Consider the following 18,240-nt stretch of genomic DNA (forward strand, 5'->3'; position numbering starts at 1 on the left):
CCTGCGCGTGCTGGCCAATTTCCTGGTGTTGTGCTGCTTGGCAGGAAGTGGATACCTCATTTACTTTGTGGTGCGTCGGTCTCAGAAGTTTGCCCTGGATGGTCTGGAGAATCACACCTGGTGGGAAAGAAATGAGGTGAAAAGGGAACAAATAACGAGTGAAATGATTATTACAGTAGAATATTTTAGAAGCAACATTTTTAGATATATAAAGAAATTTGATTCAATGATTTTATTGCTGCTGTATTTGCTGTATTTACTATGTCTTCTTTAATCTATCATTTTGCAGGAAAACTATGTTAGAAAAATTTGGCTCAGGCTAAGTTTAAAAAAAAAAAACTAAAACATTTCTTTATTGTTTTTTTATTTATAAGTGTGAACTCACTGCTGAATATCTGATTGAATTCTGTAGTTGATCCCATATTAATAAGAGAGATCTAAAACAATGAAAATCAAACAGCAAGAGGATTTTAATGTTATGCATAAACTTTATATTTGTTAGGTTCATCCACTGAAGAGTTGGATAGCTGCAACAATATTTTGGCCTATTTTATTTGCTTTACGGGTATTGTAAAAGCAACTTACACTACAATTTGAACACAGTGTTATCCAAAAAGTAAGTGGTACAATTACAGACAGTGACGTCACTAAACACAGACTAATGGATAGTGAAGAATTCGATGGAAACGTGTGATAAGATTTTCTCTGGGGCTGTCTTTGGGCCTCTCAGGTGAATATGGTCATGTCGTTACTGGGAATGTTCTGCCCCATGCTGTTTGACGTCATCAGCGCTCTGGAGAACTACCACCCCCGTGTCGCCCTGCAGTGGCAGCTGGGTCGCATCTTTGCCCTTTTCCTAGGGAACCTCTACACCTTCATCATCGCACTGATGGACGCGATCAACCTTAAAGTGAGGGACCGTGAGTCTGATTCTATGAAATTGTTTTTCTCATGACATGATTCATCACAGAATGTCTTTCACAGAGGAAAGAGGAGAAAGTAGTAAAGTATAACATTACAATGTGGGAAGCAAGTCTTTATAATGGCACAGGATCAGAAAACAGCACTGCTCCACCCGTCACCATCCACCCTGCTGATGTGCCGAGAGGGCCCTGCTGGGAGACGATGGTGGGGCAGGTCAGACTGCATGTGTGTGTTTGAGCTAGTATGCAAGTCTGATATGATTGCTGCTCCAGCTTGTTATTATATTAAGTGGACAGGCGTTGTCTAATGATGTTAGAACAAATGAAAAGCAAATCAGAAAGCAAGAATTTTAATAATACTTTTAACAGATTAATCTTCCAAAAAATATTCATTTAATTCAAACATTTGTTCTGATTTTGAGTTACGGTAAATACATCAGTGGAGAACCACTTTTAATACACTTATTTAACAGTTATTTCTCATGGTTTACATGAATTTAACAGTAAATATTATGCACATTTGCAAACCATATTAAAGGTTGTTGCTCTCCAGTAATAGCTTTTTACATTTTGTCACATATGTGGACCTTTTGGCTACTTTTCAGGATACCAAGTTTAGATGGTACAATACTAAAGGATTTGACATATTTTAAGTTCATTTTTATATAACTAAAAAATTGTGGTTCTAATGTTTCGAGATATGAAAAAGCTAATGTGGTATGGATTTCTTTTACATTGTATTGCATTTAAGAAAACTAATCAATGATGCTTACCTCCTGACTGCTAAAACAGACATCTGGATATTTAACTTTTTAGTTAACCCTCATTTAAGATAAGCATTATTATTATATGCTTTACATTTGTTTGTGTCATCATGCAGGAGTTTGTTCGCCTGATTATATCTGACACAATGACAACTTACATTACGCTGCTGATTGGAGATTTCCTAAGAGCTGTGCTTGTTCGTTTTCTGAACCATTGCTGGTGTTGGGACCTGGAGGCTGGATTTGTGAGTCGACTTTTTCATAAAATATACTTACATTTTATTCCAAGTATATAAGGTACCATAAGGTGTGTTGTTTCTGATTCTTCTAAAAGCCTTCGTACTCTGAGTTTGATGTCAGTGGAAATGTCCTGGGGCTTATCTTCAACCAAGGAATGATATGGTGAGAAGAAAACATCAGTTTATTTGTCAGCACCGACTTCATGGCTTTACATAAGGCCAGTTGGACTAGTACTGTGAGAAACGTATGGAAGAACGATAAACAACACTAAAAATGACTGGGTCTTCCCTTCCCCTGCAGGATGGGTGCCTTCTATGCCCCCTGCCTGCCGGCTCTGAACCTCCTGCGACTCCATGTGTCCATGTACCTGCAGTGCTGGGCTGTGATGTGCTGCAATGTTCCACAGGAACGGGTCTTTAAAGCCTCGGGCTCCAACAACTTCTACATGGCCATGTTGCTGGTCATCCTCTTCCTGTCCACTCTACCGGCCATTTACACCATTGTAACCATCCCCCCATCATTTGACTGCGGACCTTTCAGGTACTGATGTAAGATCAAGGGGTTTGCCGTGTTTCTTCTGAAATTCCCCATGTTTCTTTCTCAGTTGCCATCATGTCTTCACAGTGGCAAGAACAGGATGTTTGATGTGATCCAAGAGACGCTGGAGTCCGACTTCCCGGCCTGGTTTAGTAAAGTGTTCAGCTATGCATCTAACCCTGGGCTGGTGCTGCCCTTTATATTGCTCATGGTGTGAGTCACCATCAGAGTGCATGAATTTAGTGTTTATACAGTACAGATCAGAAATGTAAATACAATCATCACAGATATGAGTGTAATATTATTTTTTCAGCTTTTAATGATTAATTTGAATTATTTTTTCTTGAAGTTTCTCTTGAACTTCAGAGGTTCAAAATTATCCATACAATCTCAAAGACACATATACACTGTGCTGTAAAAAAAGCATTTTCTCATTCTGTTTTTTTTTTTTTTTTTTTTTGCACTGAAATGTTTGAGATCAGAAGCAAAAACAGGAATTACTGTAGACAGGCTTTTCCCTGCAACTGTAATTTCAGTTTTAAAAATGCTTTGAAGTATTTTACTGGGACATGTTTCGGTGCTTCAGCATTGATGATCTACTGCTGTTTTATTTTTCAGACTGGCCATTTATTACTTACAGTCCACATCCAAAAGCTACAGAGAAGCAAACGTGGAACTGAAGAATAAACTACAGATGGTAACCCAGAGATTAGATAATTTTGTTCTCCTCACATCATATGGTTCAGATTTCATTTTGAATGCGTAGAAATTAAGTTTAGTCAAGTAAAGAAACTGAATTAGGTCATTTTATTCACCAAAGATGTGATTTAATCTTACAATATTAATGTTTGTTTCACCGGATTTTTTTTTTTCTATCAACACTGAAGCTTGCAAAGAATGGAAAAAAATTGGACATTGTATTCCTCCAATGGCGTTGTAACAGTATTGAGTGCAATAGAATGATCACACCAGCAGATGGCAGCAGAGTGAAAACTCAAACTGCATCAATCCCAGAGCTATGCTGTACTGTAGCTTCACATGTATCACACATGTACTGCATACAATAGTAGAATGTGCAGCTAAAACATTTATGGTCTGAATTAACTGAGCGCTATTTTCCAAGCAAAATGAAGAAAACAAGAAAAAGAATAAACAAGCTGCACTGAAAGCTCAGATGGATCTGGAGGAGGCCAGAAAATCAGCATGTCAGACTGCGGAGCTTCAGAGGAACAACAATGCTTCAGTTCAAAGACGAGAGGGTGAGAACGCCAAATCAGCATGACAAGATAGACAAAAATGCCATGACGGAATACTTTAAACAGGAAAATAAAAACGGACTTTGTGTACTTTAGAAATGCACAGAAAGTGGTTTTGGAGCTGGATTCAGTAGCAGTAAAAAATCATTCAATGTGTAAACTCGCAACTTAATTCCTATATCTTCATGTATTATCAGTTTGTAGTAGCGTAACCTTCGGTTTGAATGCAGGTTCAGAGAAATCCATGTTTCAGATCTTATGAGGCGGGGTTATGTGGAGTTACACTCAGCAGTCAGTGATTTAACTGGAGTTTTAACCATTTCAGTTCGGAGACGTAAGGAGGCCTCAACAATGCCATTGTTTGATGGCTTTAAGGATGGAGTACTTGTTATTCAAGTTCAAAACAAACTTTATTGATTCCAAAGGGAAATTAAATGAAGCGATATTCAGAAATATGAACCAACCCCTAAATTTAATTATTAATCTGAAATGATACAACAGAAAACCAGCAAGTGAAAATAAATCTCTAGTGGGTTGCACTTAGCTAACAATTTAATAACTCTCCACATCTGTTAACAGCAGAATAATGGAGTATATTAAATTTAGTTGTGGGATGACACTGTTTCCTACTCTTCCATTAGCATAACCCTGCAAAAACCTAAAAGCTGTTTAAATAATATACACATTTTTATTTTTTATTTTTTCTCTGCAGATGATGAAGAAATCTACAACAAAAATCAGAGGATGTATCATGTGCGCAACCCTTCTCCGTCTGTTGGTGACAGAGAACCACACTTCCCAGTGAGAGGCCCTGCTCCCAGAAATTGCCATAATGGCAACCATGGGAACCCAAGATACCTTCCTGGTTTCCATCAGCAAAGTGAGCCCAGGATGTACAGGGCGCCGAGTCTGGAGAGACACTGAGAGAACAAAGACAGAAGCTGTAGCCAAGTAACTTATTTACCTGGGAACTGGAAAAAGAAAACACTTAAATGGAGGCAGTTAGTGTGATAATCTGTTTTAGAATTAGTTTCTGTTGAAAACTGACCAATAATCGGACATTTCTGAATGACAAAAATTCAGAAATGTCCTTGCAGTTGACTGCAAGGATATATTATCTTCTTTAAACATTTTACCTCAGTACTTGCACAGCCTCCTAATATTTCATTCCTTGACAACAGTAGATTTCAGTGGATTTCTATCTATCTATCTATCTATCTATCTATCTATCTATCTATCTATCTATCTATCTATCTATCTATCTATCTATCTATCTATCTATCTATCTATCTATCTATCTATCTATCTATCTATCTATCTATCTATCTATCTATCTACCTACCTACCTACCTACCTACCTACCTACCTACCTACCTACCTACCTACCTACCTACCTACCTACCTACCTACCTACCTACCTACCTACCTACCTACCTACCCACCCACCCACCCACCCACCTACCTACCTACCTACCTAGCTACCTATCTATTTCTCTGTCTTTCTGTCTGTCTGTCTGTATATTTAGTATTGCTTAGCATTGCCATTACCATTGCTATTCCTAACTGTTGCCCTAGGCCGATGCCGATGTATTAGAAAATTAATTAGACACGGAGGCCACTTAACCCAGACAGGAATCCTTAAATAGATCTCTTACTCAACTCCGGGCTGATTTACGCACTAAAATCTGTCTTTTTTTTGGGAGGTGGATGTTAGGAGGAAGGTCCATGTGGGCTGTAGACTGTGTGCATTGGCATTGGGAAAATAATAATTTCTAATATTCACTTATGGACATAAATCAAGAATAATAAAACTTGTCCGGTTGTTTCCAACTAACCGCCTAATCTTAGCCTGACCTCATCAGTTAGACAGTTTACAGCCATTGAGACAGAAGATAAAATGAGCTGATTCTGGTTTTTTACGTGTTATTAAGGTGCTGCATATCCCTCGTTCACTGTAGACCAAATACCACATAGTAAAATAATTGTAAGACATCGTAGAGTAAGGGACCAGTAATAATAAAGAAAAAAGAAAGAGCACATTTTTAACTTTTTTTTTTTGCAAAAGGCCTGGAAAATTCCAGTAAATACCTTAAGATTTTTTATTGTAGCAAAATATGTATAAATTCTCATGGTCTGAATACTTTTGCAACAAAGACAGTCGGTAAATCTTCCACCCAGACCTGACAGGGCACTGTTATTTGAGCTTTAGTTGCATACAGTTTTGAACTTAAGCTGAGTTTTGAAATAAAAGCTGTGTGTTCCCACTGAGGAAAAAGTGCTGAGTCTCTATCAGGTAAGACGACCGTTAATATGAAATCCTCCTACTGCATTGCTCAGGATAAATCCATTGCAAGTAAGCATTAATTATTGACACTGTTTTTATCTGCGATCCGCTGACTGACAGTCTGCCGCTCATCAGGAAAGAGGAGCCACAGACTGTCAGTCACATCCTTTAATGAAGTTGGAAGAGACATATTAATGGTATTAATTAGCATTGTTTGTGTGCTGGAGACAAGTCTTAATGTTACAGGAGAAGAAAAGGAGGAACCACTGTTAATCGCAGTGACATCAACCCTCAGATGGCCCCTGTATCACCCTCCTACTGGGGTTAAGTTTTGGCTCCCTCCCAGTCTCAGTTCAGACTGGTACAATGCGTCAGGAAACTTAGCCTTGACAGATTGCACATTACCGGATGTCTTGGTTTCCTCTGTAAGGTGATGACCATCTACAGCTTAGAGCTGCAACGAAGAGAGGAGGGGTTGTGCAAACACTGATTTTACAGATTAGATGCTGTCCTGCTTTGTGTGTGAGAGGTTAGATCAGCACGAGCGAGTAAATGAGTCTCAACACCAAATGCATATACTCTAAAGAAAGAATGAGAAAGGCTGACACAGACGAGTGCTTGAGGCTTGTAGGAGGCGGAAAACAATATGGAGGGAGGTGGATTAGTCTCAATTCCAAAGCATCATCTTTTCTTTCAGATGCAAGCCATCAACTCATTGCTTCTGTTTGTTAGCTGTATAGCAGCCAGCAGCTCCTGTTTCCTCCTGCATTTTTAAATAGGTAGTGTGTGTTTAAAACAAAAAAATGTCCTGGTCTAGCTTGCATTTTCTAAAAGGTCAGCTCTGATGAACAGTATGAAAGCATACAGGTAAGCGGTGCGTTGTACTGTTCAGAGATGCTTTCTGTCTAATCTGTCTAAGCTTGAGGTTTTTTGCAAGAAAAAAGGTCAAATATTTCAGTCTCTGGGTGTGCAAAACTGCTAGAGCCCATGTTTCATTTTCCTCCCACCTCATAACTACCAACTGCTTTGTTTTGGTCTATCACGTAAAAAGCGTGAAGGTTTTGATTGTAAAGTAAAAGGCTCTTGGAGTGTGAACACATCAGTCGATTCTCTTGTGTGATTACAGGACATTGTTTCTGCTTTACCAATACAAAAATACGTCTATGAACACAGTATTGGAGTAGATTTGGAAAACCAAAAACTCAACCTCCAGTTTGTGGCCTAAAAGGCTAACTGATAGCAAATTTGGCAGAGTTAAATCAACAATGTGCCGAGTCATTTGGTCCTTCTCAGAATTGGTATTAATTTAACTCTTTCAGCGTTATTTCAACAAGCGACTGAATAATTTAAACTTTTGAAATAGTCAAAACTACTCAGTCTCTTGTTGAAATAACCCTGAAAGAGTTAAATTAATACCAACTCTGAGACGGAGAAAATACACTCGACACAGTGTTGATTTGACTATGAAAAATTTCCCTTATAGAGCTGATTATGAATGAAGTCACAGTCTGACTGGAGTAAAACGTCCCCTGTTTGTTCAGCTGGCACCTTTTTCAAGTATTCTGACTATTTGTTTCCCCTCTTGATCAGGATTACCTCATGTTTCATCCAACTTTAATGCATTTTGCCCTATTTTTCTACAAGGTGTTGTCTTTCTGGGTTTTAAGTAAATAACGGCAAGCATGAGTGCTTGATGTCAGAGCAGCTTTAATATGAGGACATTATCTATATTTCTACCAGGTGAAGGGTACTAATAGGCTGAAGTTTGAACATTTTTCCTGTTGAGATCAATAAACGTTACGGATTAGTGATTGTATATCCTCCCCTGTGTCTGTGCTATAGTATCCATTGACGTTTTGATTGACAGGTCCATTGTCTGACAGACTGTGTTTCCTCCTCTGGCTCCCTTTCGTCCTCCAATGGGCTTGGAGCCTCTAACGGTTACCAAGGATCCCTGAATTGAAACGGCTCTAACTCTAGCACACCCGTTCCTGCTGATGTGTGCAGTTGTGCAAAGTGGCATGTTGACCCTGCAAGCTCCCTCATAAATGGACAGGATGCAAGTTTGGATGTAAGGGTTGACAGGAGGAGAAGAAGAAGCAAAGAACTCAAAAACAGCTCAGGAAAAATGCCTCCAAAGAGGAGAAACAATGACATAGTTGATGTTGAAAATGGTGAGATATTTGTGCTAATTTGCTGTTCTTTAGAGACCCTTATATTTACTGATAGTACTACATTATAAAAGCGTATCTCTTATTGTAACTTGTGTTGGATTATTTTTGGTCTTTTTTTTTTTTCCAGTTGGGATGGATGTGGACGCTGAGCCTGACAGCGACAGTGAAGGTGAGTGATTCAAGATCATTTCTACTGAGGTGAAGAGACAAGAATGGCAATATCAGTCTAATCTGCTTTAAAACAGAAAACATATAGTTACTAAAAATAACTATACTTCTTCATTCGCATGTTTTTGTCTATTTGATAGCATAGTTGTTGGTGCCAACAATGGTCCAGCCGGTAATTTTAGTGAAAAGATTTTTTTCTCAATTTTTGATTTTTAAGAATATGCAACAGTAATAAAAGCCAAATGCATTTAAGGTACCTACATATTTTTCTGCAACTCTACTAATATTTTATTGATAGGGAATGACTCTAAACTGCTACAGCATTGCAAATCTCATGTACTAACAATAAACTGTTTTTTTTTTTCACAGAAGAGGCGAGGAGGAAAAGTCGAAACAGGAGAGCTAAGTTGCAACGTAAAGCCAAGCATGTCAGTGAAGATGAGGATGAGGAGGATGAGGACGAGGCACCCCGACGACGAGGACGAAGGAAACTAACCAAGACAGATGATGATGATGATGAGGACGAGAGCCCTCAAAGACGAGGACGGAGGAAGACAACCAAACCCCAGGACAGTGACGGAGACTATGATGGAGAGAAACGAAAGGCAGCAGCAAGAAAAGGAACAAGAGCCTCCAGGAAGAAGGTTTCTAAGGAGCAGAGCGATGAAGAAAGTGAGGAAGACAAGGGGAGAGGAAAGAAATCTGGGAGAGCCGTGTCCAAAAAGGAGAAAGAGGAGCAGAATAATGACAAGAAGGGAAACAAGAAAGAAAAAGATGAGGAGAATAAGGACAAGAAAAAGAAGAATAAAAAGACAAGCAGGTGCAAATGTCTTTTCTCTGCATGATTTAGGCTGCTTTCTGCATGCAGTCTTATTCATAGTCCTCAAACAAAGCTAATGGATGAAGGTTACTGAAGTACATTACAGAAACATTAAGGAAGTGACACCTTCAGCAAAATGAATCCTCTAAATACATTCCTTATCTATGCAGCAAATATGTTTAACATCAGTTAGAGGCTGCAAGAACAAGGCAGTTTCTGCTTCCCAGAATAAAAAAGAAGGTGTTTGCCTGCTCTCTCTTGTCTGACCTATAGTTTCAAGCTGCTACTCATTAAGTTTTGCACACACACAAAAAAAATCCCCATCTCAAAACAACTTTCAGAAAGTTGTTTTTGTGGCTGTTGAAACTTAGCTTCTCCAATGTGGTGGAAATTTTGGACTAATCTTTCTGAATTCTGCAGAGTTCACCACCAAGAGACATCTATGTTCTTTTCAGCAGCTCCTCCTCCTCTTCTTCATCCTCCGACCCGGACGAAGAATCATTGTCAGAGGGAGAGATTGCAGCCCTGAAGGAACAGGTGGAGGAAAAGAAGAAGCTGATTGCTACGTTAAGGAACAAACCCTGGCGCATGAAGAAGAGGCTCTTGCTGCTCAAGTAAAGAGAAAAGCTCAACCAGTTGACTGAAATCCCATTTCCGTTTTCTGGGTCGTAGAGCATGAGTGAGACGGAGAGGTCTGGGTTTGTTTTCATGCAGAGATCAGCGAGGACAGGTTTGCCCAAAAGAAGCGTGACAGAAGAGAAGCTATGACTTTTTCATGAGCTTGTTTAATGCATGTTGTTGTGGTTGACTCAATTCACGGACTTCAAAACATCATTAATCAGTAAAACACCCCAGACTTGTCCGTACACCTTGTTTACTCTGACTTTTACAATTACCAGTGGAGTGTTTTTTTTTATTTTTTTACCTTAATGGAGGACATAATTTGATTCATAAATATATATTTTTTCCATGTTTGGACAAACAGGGAGGCCCAGGATTTTGTTGAAAAGTTTGAAGGTGCTCTAGGAAAAGGGAAAGGCAGGAGACTGTATGCTTTCAAAGTCATGATGACGAAGGTAAAACAGTTAGCATATTGTAAGCATAACAGATAATCTTTGTTGGAAAATGAAGTTAAACTGTGTAAAACTTTTCTCCCCTAGAAACTAATCAAATTTAATCGGGATTTTGAGAACTTCAAAACGGCCTGTATACCCTGGGAGAGGAAGATAAAGGAAGTAGAAAGTTAGTACCAAAGATCGAGTTTCTCTAAAAGTTCTCCACCGCTGTCTTTCTGAGCCAGATTTTCTCTTTGCACAACCACAGGTCACTTTGGATCTTCAGTCGCATCATACTTCCTTTTTCTGAGGTGGATGTATGGTTTAAATCTGGTCCTTTTTGGGTTCATGTTTGGCCTGGTGGTGATCCCTGAGGTGGGACTTTCTCCTCACAGTCCTTGTTAGCAAGTGTGAGTTTCACTATAAATCCTCTCAGCTCTCTTGTGTTTTCCTTTGCGTTTAGGTTCTTATGGGTCTACCATATGGTTCAATTCCCAGGAAAACTGTCCCCAGAGATGAACAGGACACAGCTATGGATTTCTCTGTCCTCTTTGACTTTGGGGTGAGCATGTTTGCCCCATTCCTACAAATCTAAGGCAAAACAAGTTGCTGAGCTAACAAAAGAAAGAAAAAAACTGCCTTCCAACTTTGAAATTTGATTAACAAATTACTTCTAAAGTCTTATAGAAGACCTACCAGTCTTCAGACCTACAAACCTACCAGTTTGTAGGTCTTCTATAAGCATCAGGTCCTGATAAGGAAGGCTGGTTCTACACTGTGGAGATTATTGTATTAAGAAGGATTCTTCATAAAATGAGGAACACTATGATTTTAGTTTAAACATCCTCATCATGAGACTGTAACACAAAAATAGTGCCTTCAGTAAGGGGCTTCAAAGAGCCACTGTAACATGGACCGCTACAGGAGATCCTTCCTGCGCCTACAACAGCTCTTTGAAGGAAGCTGTATAAAGTGCAAACTGATCACACAGGAGTAATCACACTAACAGTGATTCAAAAGTATTTCTATTGGTGGTTGAGCCTAATTTCTGTTTTTATCTCCTTGTGCAATAGAATTGTGTATTTTTGCTTTTGAGTTTATGTTCGTGTCTTCAACAGGGTTACTGCAAATATTCCGTTTTATTCTACGGATTCTACAACAACGAACGGAGCATCGGGCTTCTGCAGTTCAAACTCCCTCTGTCGTACCTCCTCACGAGTGTCGGCGTTTTCGGATACAGCTTGTTGGTTGTCATCAGAACGTATGCAAAAGATCAACATGCAGAACGACCATTGTTAGGAGTGCAGATGAAGGGGATGGCTTACGGCTGCTATTTTCTCAGGATGGCTCGTAATGCGAACGAAGGAGGAGACGGGGGAGATGAGGGAGAATTCATCTTCAGCTGGAAAATGTTCACCAGCTGGGACTATCTGATAGGAAACCCTGAGACTGCGGACAATAAGTACGCCTCCATTACTACCAGCTTCAAGGTTAGCAGCTGTGTCTGTTTGTGTGCTTAGGTCTGTATAATTTTCAGAATGATATCTTCATATTAAGCTTTGGAACATGAAAAATCATCAAGACCTTAAATTTGGATTACCAAATTAAGAGATTTCAACATGCCAAAGTGTCGAGATGTGTAGTTCAACATGTTGTTTTAGGTAGGAGACAGGTTACTGTATATTTGACGCCACTTATCTGTTTTGTAGGAATCTATTGTAGACGAACAGGAGAACCAGAAAGATGAGAACATCCACCTCCGACGTTTCCTCAGGGTTTTTGCAAACCTACTAATCCTCTGCAGCCTTGGTGGCAGCGGGTATCTCATCTACTATGTGGTGAAACGGTCTCAAGATTTTGCTAAGATGGACCCCAAAACACTCACATGGTTTGAAAACAATGAGGCAAGTCTGTTCCAAAGATGGAACGCGAGAGTAGCAAAGGAGATCAGTAATTAACCTCTCTCCTCCGGTGTATCAGGTGGAGTTTGTGATGTCACTGCTCGGGCTTGTGTGTCCTCCTCTATTTGAAACCATTGCAGAGTTGGAGGACTACCATCCTCGTATTGCACTGAAATGGCAACTGGGACGCATCTTCGCCCTCTTCCTTGGAAATCTTTACACGTTTCTCTTTGCTCTCTTTGATGAGGTTAATGAAAAGGTATGTCATACAAAAGACACCAGAATTCATATAGAATGATTTTTCCACTAATCATTATAAATTCACTACAACAGAAAAATAAAACACTTCTGCAATGTGTGCAAATATTTTCAAACTAGATTTTTAGATGCAGTTTTTCTGTATTTAACTGAAATATTTAGTAATTTGGCGTGGATAGTATGTTCAGCTTGATGTGGAGTTCTAGTTTTTCATCACAACTTTGTGTTGGTATATTACATACAATCCCCCCCAAAAATACGTGGACACACATTACAGCGTTTCTTTAGCTATACAGTGGTGCCACTCAGACTTTTGACATGGCGACTTTAAAGAATTACATATGTGTCACATTAAATAAGCAAAATGCTACAGTACATATTGAAAAATGAAATTGGAGGACAGTTTTAAATGTAGAATAGCAACTTTCTAACCAGTTTAATTAGTGTTAGCATTTTCCCATTAACAAAAATTAAACCTTTAAAACGTCAGTTTTGTTTACATAATGCTAACACACATGAAGTTTGTTTTAGAAATCACATTAAGCTTGCAAAAGAAAAAAAAAAGTTCAGCAAGCCATTTAATTCAATACACCACATGAATTTGCACTGTGTGAACTAAGCTACTAAAAATTGTTTGTTTTGGTTGCATTTTTAGCTGGAAACTGAAAAATCCATCAAGAACGCCACTGAATGGACTTTACATCAATACTACGCCAACTACAGCTCGTTCTACAACACCACAAGTGTGCCTCCTCCGAATGTGGCCCCCGCTGATGTCATCAGGGGCCCCTGCTGGGAGACTGGAGTTGGAAGAGTCAGCACTGACGTTATGCATTGTTCAATATTGATTTGAAGGCACGGACAAATGGCCGTGCTTTCTCATAAGTATGACTTACTGTCGATCTGATTATATTTGTTACTCTTTGCTTTTGCCTTTTTTCCTTCTGCAGGAATTTGTGAAGCTAATTGTCTCAGATGTGCAGGTTACCTTTTTGACTATTCTGGTCGGTGACTTTCTACGTGCTTTCATTGTCCGCTTTCTCAATTACTGCTGGTGCTGGGACCTGGAGGCCGGATTTGTGAGTATTCATATGTGTCGCTACGTCAACATGCCTTTTCATTTTAGCTTGTTTAGCTAACCAAAAACGAAGTTTGTTTCTGTGTACTCATCTCCATTTGCATTCTTTTCATGCAGGAGTCAGTACAACTTTCCTCAGTTAAATAGTTGTGATTGTAAAACACAGTAAACATGGCAAAGTTTGCATTAGCTTAAAGTGAACCTGATCTACAAAGTGAGGTCTGGCAAGACAGGCGATCCTAAGCATTAGGGGTAACATGAGATTGAAATGAGATCTTAATTACAGAGAGGGAGATGAATGGAGGGAGACAGAGACCATGTAACAAAGGAGCAGCAAATACAAAGTGTATTGACCTGCTGTTTTTTAATTCAGGTCGATGTATTAATCTTGCTGTTGTGTTCATTCTAGCCTTCATATGGAGAGTTTGACATCAGCGGAAATGTCCTAGGGCTTGTATTTAATCAAGGAATGATATGGTAAATTCAATTAATCAATATATTAGGATGAGATCAATTTGTTTATATTTGGGAGTGCATACTTCCTTGGACTTCCTTGCTGTTTATACTGTTGCCTGTCAAAAACCCCACAATGTTAAATATTTATTCTGAACTTGCCTTATTTAAATTAATAATTAGTTTGGTGTAAGCTGATAAACTCTTATTAAAATAATGTGTCTACATCTGCTGTCATCCACAGGATGGGCGCATTTTATGCTCCTGGTCTAGTGGGCATGAACGTCCTGCGCCTCTTGACCTCTATGTATTTTCAGTCCTGGGCAGTGATGGCTTGCAACGTTCCTCATGAGCGAGTCTTCAAAGCCTCACGGTCCAACAACTTCTACATGGGCCTGCTGCTGCTGGTGCTGTTTCTTAGTCTGCTTCCTGTTGTGTACTCCATGATGACTCTGTCGCCATCCTTTGACTGTGGACCTTTCAGGTAAGTAGATGTGTAGGGCAGCGGATAGAAATGAAATACAAGTTACATCTGTGATTATAGTTTTGCGAGTTACTAGCAGTCTGTTAAGGAAACAGTTTCGGTTATTTGCCCTTTCCTGACAGTTTATTAGATACCTCTGTTTGATTTTTCACTCAAATAGTGAATCAGCCAACAGCTAGCTAAAGTTTAAAAAGAGCGTCAAAAAGAAGGGAAAATGTGATTTAAGTAAGAAGCAGTTCCTTGTTCTACGCTTTGCCACGCTTCAGCCTTTGGGAGCAGCAAATCTGAATTTTTAGTAAATCAGGAAGCAATGATAGTTATTTACAGCAATCCTAAACTTTCCCACTTAGGTAATATTTTTTATTTTTTTGCTTACTTAACTGAGACATTGATTTAAAGAGCAGTTAAACCATTGTACCCTATTTCATGTCTTTCTCCAGTGGCCAAGAGAAGATGTATGATGTGGTAATAGACACTATAAAGGCAATGCCAGCTTTTATTGGGAACATTTTTACATATGTCAGCAACCCTGGGCTCATCATGCCTGCAATCCTTCTTATGATGTAAGTAAACTTTGAATATAAATGGAATGCTGTTTTCTGTCTCTCAAATACATATAACTTGGGATACTTTAATTTTACACATATGATCTGACACTGATGAACTGGAAAAATACAGGCTTAGGGAAACCAATACAATTTGAAAAATTACCTCTGTGCCTATTATTGTGATTACAGTGTAATTATCTATAACTTTAGGCTAGCATGTTATTTGCAACAATCTTTAGCTTAAAAACTTTTACTGCTTCACAGACTGGCCATCTACTATTTGAACACAGTGTCAAAAGCATATCAACAAGCAAATACTGACCTGAAAAAGAAGATGCAGATGGTGAGTATTAGTGGGCTCTTGTTTACTTTTTTCCTAACGTGTTTTGTGTTTTGTCCTGCCATCAGCATTGTTGTCTGCTAAACTGGTTAAAATTTCAGGCTCGAGATGATGAGAAGAATCGCAGGAACAACAAGGACAGCACCAATCAAATGATGAAAGACTTGGAAGACCTGCTGCCGAACAAATCTCTTGCGCCGACTCCCGTTGAGGAGGAGAAACCGCTTGGTACACTGAACTTTTTAATGTGCATACGTATCGCATATATTCGGATGTATTTACCTTGTTCTTGTATTATTTGTCTTTCCAGATATTGTAATTGATAAGACTAGAACAACTAGAACAAAGCCAGGCACAGCAGGGAAAGGAGTATTAGTGCAAAAGGAGGATTCACTGGCTGTCCAGAACCCCAGGCGCCCCGTGACCCGGGCCCCAGGGCCAAGAGGGGGCCCCCCTGGAAACATGAGGTCGCCTCAGCCTGAGCCTGGAAGAGGCAGAGGTCAGGGTGTGGCTCAAAGAAGATGAACAACAAAAGAAAATTTAAATGGCTCACCACAAATAACAACCAATGGTAACATCACTTTCACGGTCACCAGAGGGAACTGTTGTGTCATTTGAGTGATATACTTTTTTATTAAATACAAACTTTTGTACATTTGTAAATTGTAGAAGTATTGGTTTAACGTATGCAATAAAAATAAAATATAACAATTCATCATACTGACTTAGATATTGTTAGTGGGCTGTTACTACCAGGTAGATTTCAAAAATGCAATGGAAACATGATCTGCTGAATTATAACAAAGCAATGAAACAAATGATAGAAAAATAAATGCAAAGAGTGGATGCATTCTGCCCTCCTCGTCAACTTAATGTTGTTATCGTTTGTCTAGTTCTTGATAAACGTGTTACTATCTGCTGTATTTTGTCCTGTTTCTTATCCCTGTTTCTGATCTGTTTCACCATTTGGTTTGCTTTGTCACTTGTCATTGTCCCAAATGTCTTCAGTTACTCTTATCTTGTTTCCTGCTCATCAGTAACCTGCTTTCACCTGATGAGTCTCGTTAGCATACATGACTCTCAAAAGTTTATACACATCTCTGTTAAAATCCCAAGTTACTGTGATAAAAAAAAAATTAAGGCTGCGATAAATTATTTCAAAGTTTTTCCACATTTAATGTAGCAATTATTTTACAATTCAACAGAAAAACAAACACATGCTGCAATACCTTGGTTATATAACTCTGCAATATTAAATTAATATTTGGCTGAAGCACCACTTTATTGAATCTCAGCGTCTAGTTTTGTTTGGTGCACATCTAAAATCACTTAGTGAATATTATTAGCATAAAATAAAACTCAGTTGCTCTATAAGACTATTGTAATATTTGCTCAACTGTACGTCTTTAGACAAAACCATAAAGGATCTCAAGAAAAACTAAATTTTTCTCCAAAGATTTATTAAAAACACAACACAGAAACTGTAGCAGAAGATTCCCAAGATGTGAACAGGCTAAATGGAGTGGGTTATTGTTAGCCAACATAGTGTAAGCCAACACAGTATATGTATCATGTCAGCTAATATTGAAATTTTAGACCATTTTACCAACAACACAAAAGGAGCTGCAGGACTTTTTACAAGTATTAATTGTTCTAGATGTGACAATGATCTTCTGTATTCTCCATATCTTTGGATTGAAGAGTTAGGGTGAAGCTTTTTACTCCAAATGAAATTAGAGATTTTGTCCTCTGTTGTTCTGCACAAGTGATAAATGAGGCTCCTATTGTCATTCAACTTGGAGGACATATTGAGGTACAATCAGTTTAAAACTGAAACTGAGAAAATTTCATTTACCGTAATGTACTCAGCAATGATCTCTGGATATTTTCTTCATATATTAATCTCCAGTTGACTCAGATTTCCAGTAGTTTTCAGTTGTTCCTTATTATTGTTTACTGTCAAAATAATTTACCATAAAAATTAGGAACTAAAACATGGAAGTCAGCTGTTTCCTTTGCAAATGTTCCTCTTAAGCCTAAATCGCACTCCATGTGTGTCCATCTACTTGCAGAAACAGTGCCAGAGGAAGTGCTGGCATCAGCAGAAGGTTAACACCAGAGGGTCAAAGGTTACAGTTGGCACCAGAGAATTAGGCCGGCTCTTTACAATAGAGTGGCACCAGTTTGTACGGAGATGAGGGAAGGTCGGGACAAACGTACCACCAGAGCTGAGCCTGGATCATATTTGCTTTAAAAAAAAACCCTAAAAGCTAACATGGTAATAAAAATATTTTGTAGAAAGAGTTGCACGTATAACCACAGAGATAAATAATATACAGTATAAATATTTTGGTTGACCCAAAAGATTTATACTGGTCAGAAACTGGTCAGTACTTTCTGAGCAGCACATTAAGAAAACCACAATAAAGCCACTGTCACTGCAGCAAAATAAAAGTTATATCTCTGTCCAATGTGCCTTGCAAAAGAAAACATAGCCTTTGAACTGTTTTTCACAGTTATTTATGTTACAACTTTGAACTTTAATTTGTTTAATTGTAATTTTATGTTATAGGGCGGTGTTTAAGCAGTGCATAATTGCTAAGTGGAGTGTAAAGGACAACTGGTTTCATTAATACTTAATAGAGCTATCCTTCTCTTCTGTTACAGCTGCAAGGCTTCTAGAGTCTTTTTTGCGTTTGTACATTTACTGACTGAAATTTGTGCCAATTCTTCGTCTCAGCTGAAGTTCAGTCAGATCGGATAAGAGAGTGCGCTTCTTGTCAAAGAAAAAATAGTCAAGTAGATTCACAGAACTAACAGATTTTTTGAAGCAGAAAGAAGAAAACATAAAGCTAAAAAATGCACACAAACTACAAGAGTAGCTCAAATGGGAAAAGAGTTAACATATATTAAAATGTTCACAATTTCTGTCAAGATTTGTATCTTTTCATCTGACA

At 38.6% G+C, this 18,240-nt stretch overlaps 2 protein-coding genes across 3 annotated transcripts; both read left to right on the forward strand.

The window, feature by feature from the left end:
* Nucleotides 1–742: 742 nt before the first annotated feature.
* Nucleotides 743–2,725, forward strand: LOC116729666 (transmembrane channel-like protein 1). The gene is made up of 6 exons (XM_032578342.1): nucleotides 743–920; nucleotides 1,052–1,137; nucleotides 1,804–1,932; nucleotides 2,022–2,089; nucleotides 2,228–2,467; nucleotides 2,552–2,725. The coding sequence occupies exons 1-6, from the start codon at nucleotides 743–745 to the stop codon at nucleotides 2,679–2,681; spliced, it is 831 nt and encodes a 276-aa protein (XP_032434233.1). The 3' UTR covers nucleotides 2,682–2,725.
* Nucleotides 2,726–3,359: 634 nt separating this feature from the next.
* tmc2b (transmembrane channel-like 2b) lies at nucleotides 3,360–16,206 on the forward strand. Of its 2 annotated transcripts, XM_032577570.1 has the most exons (21): nucleotides 3,360–3,723; nucleotides 4,433–4,600; nucleotides 8,306–8,347; nucleotides 8,716–9,166; nucleotides 9,625–9,780; nucleotides 10,152–10,242; nucleotides 10,327–10,408; nucleotides 10,490–10,596; nucleotides 10,685–10,783; nucleotides 11,340–11,482; nucleotides 11,564–11,711; nucleotides 11,931–12,125; nucleotides 12,202–12,381; nucleotides 13,036–13,194; nucleotides 13,331–13,459; nucleotides 13,868–13,935; nucleotides 14,156–14,395; nucleotides 14,836–14,958; nucleotides 15,208–15,286; nucleotides 15,385–15,511; nucleotides 15,594–16,206. In XM_032577570.1, the coding sequence occupies exons 1-21, from the start codon at nucleotides 3,639–3,641 to the stop codon at nucleotides 15,806–15,808; spliced, it is 3,087 nt and encodes a 1,028-aa protein (XP_032433461.1). In that variant the 5' UTR covers nucleotides 3,360–3,638; the 3' UTR covers nucleotides 15,809–16,206. The 2 variants fall into 2 exon arrangements, with proteins under 2 accessions (XP_032433461.1, XP_032433463.1); XM_032577572.1 differs by lacking the exons at nucleotides 3,360–3,723; nucleotides 4,433–4,600 and adding an exon at nucleotides 5,185–8,178 and having other exon boundaries at nucleotides 9,622–9,780.
* Nucleotides 16,207–18,240: the final 2,034 nt, after the last annotated feature.

This window comes from Xiphophorus hellerii, chromosome 12 (assembly GCF_003331165.1).
Source record: "Xiphophorus hellerii strain 12219 chromosome 12, Xiphophorus_hellerii-4.1, whole genome shotgun sequence".
NCBI lineage: Eukaryota > Metazoa > Chordata > Actinopteri > Cyprinodontiformes > Poeciliidae > Xiphophorus > Xiphophorus hellerii.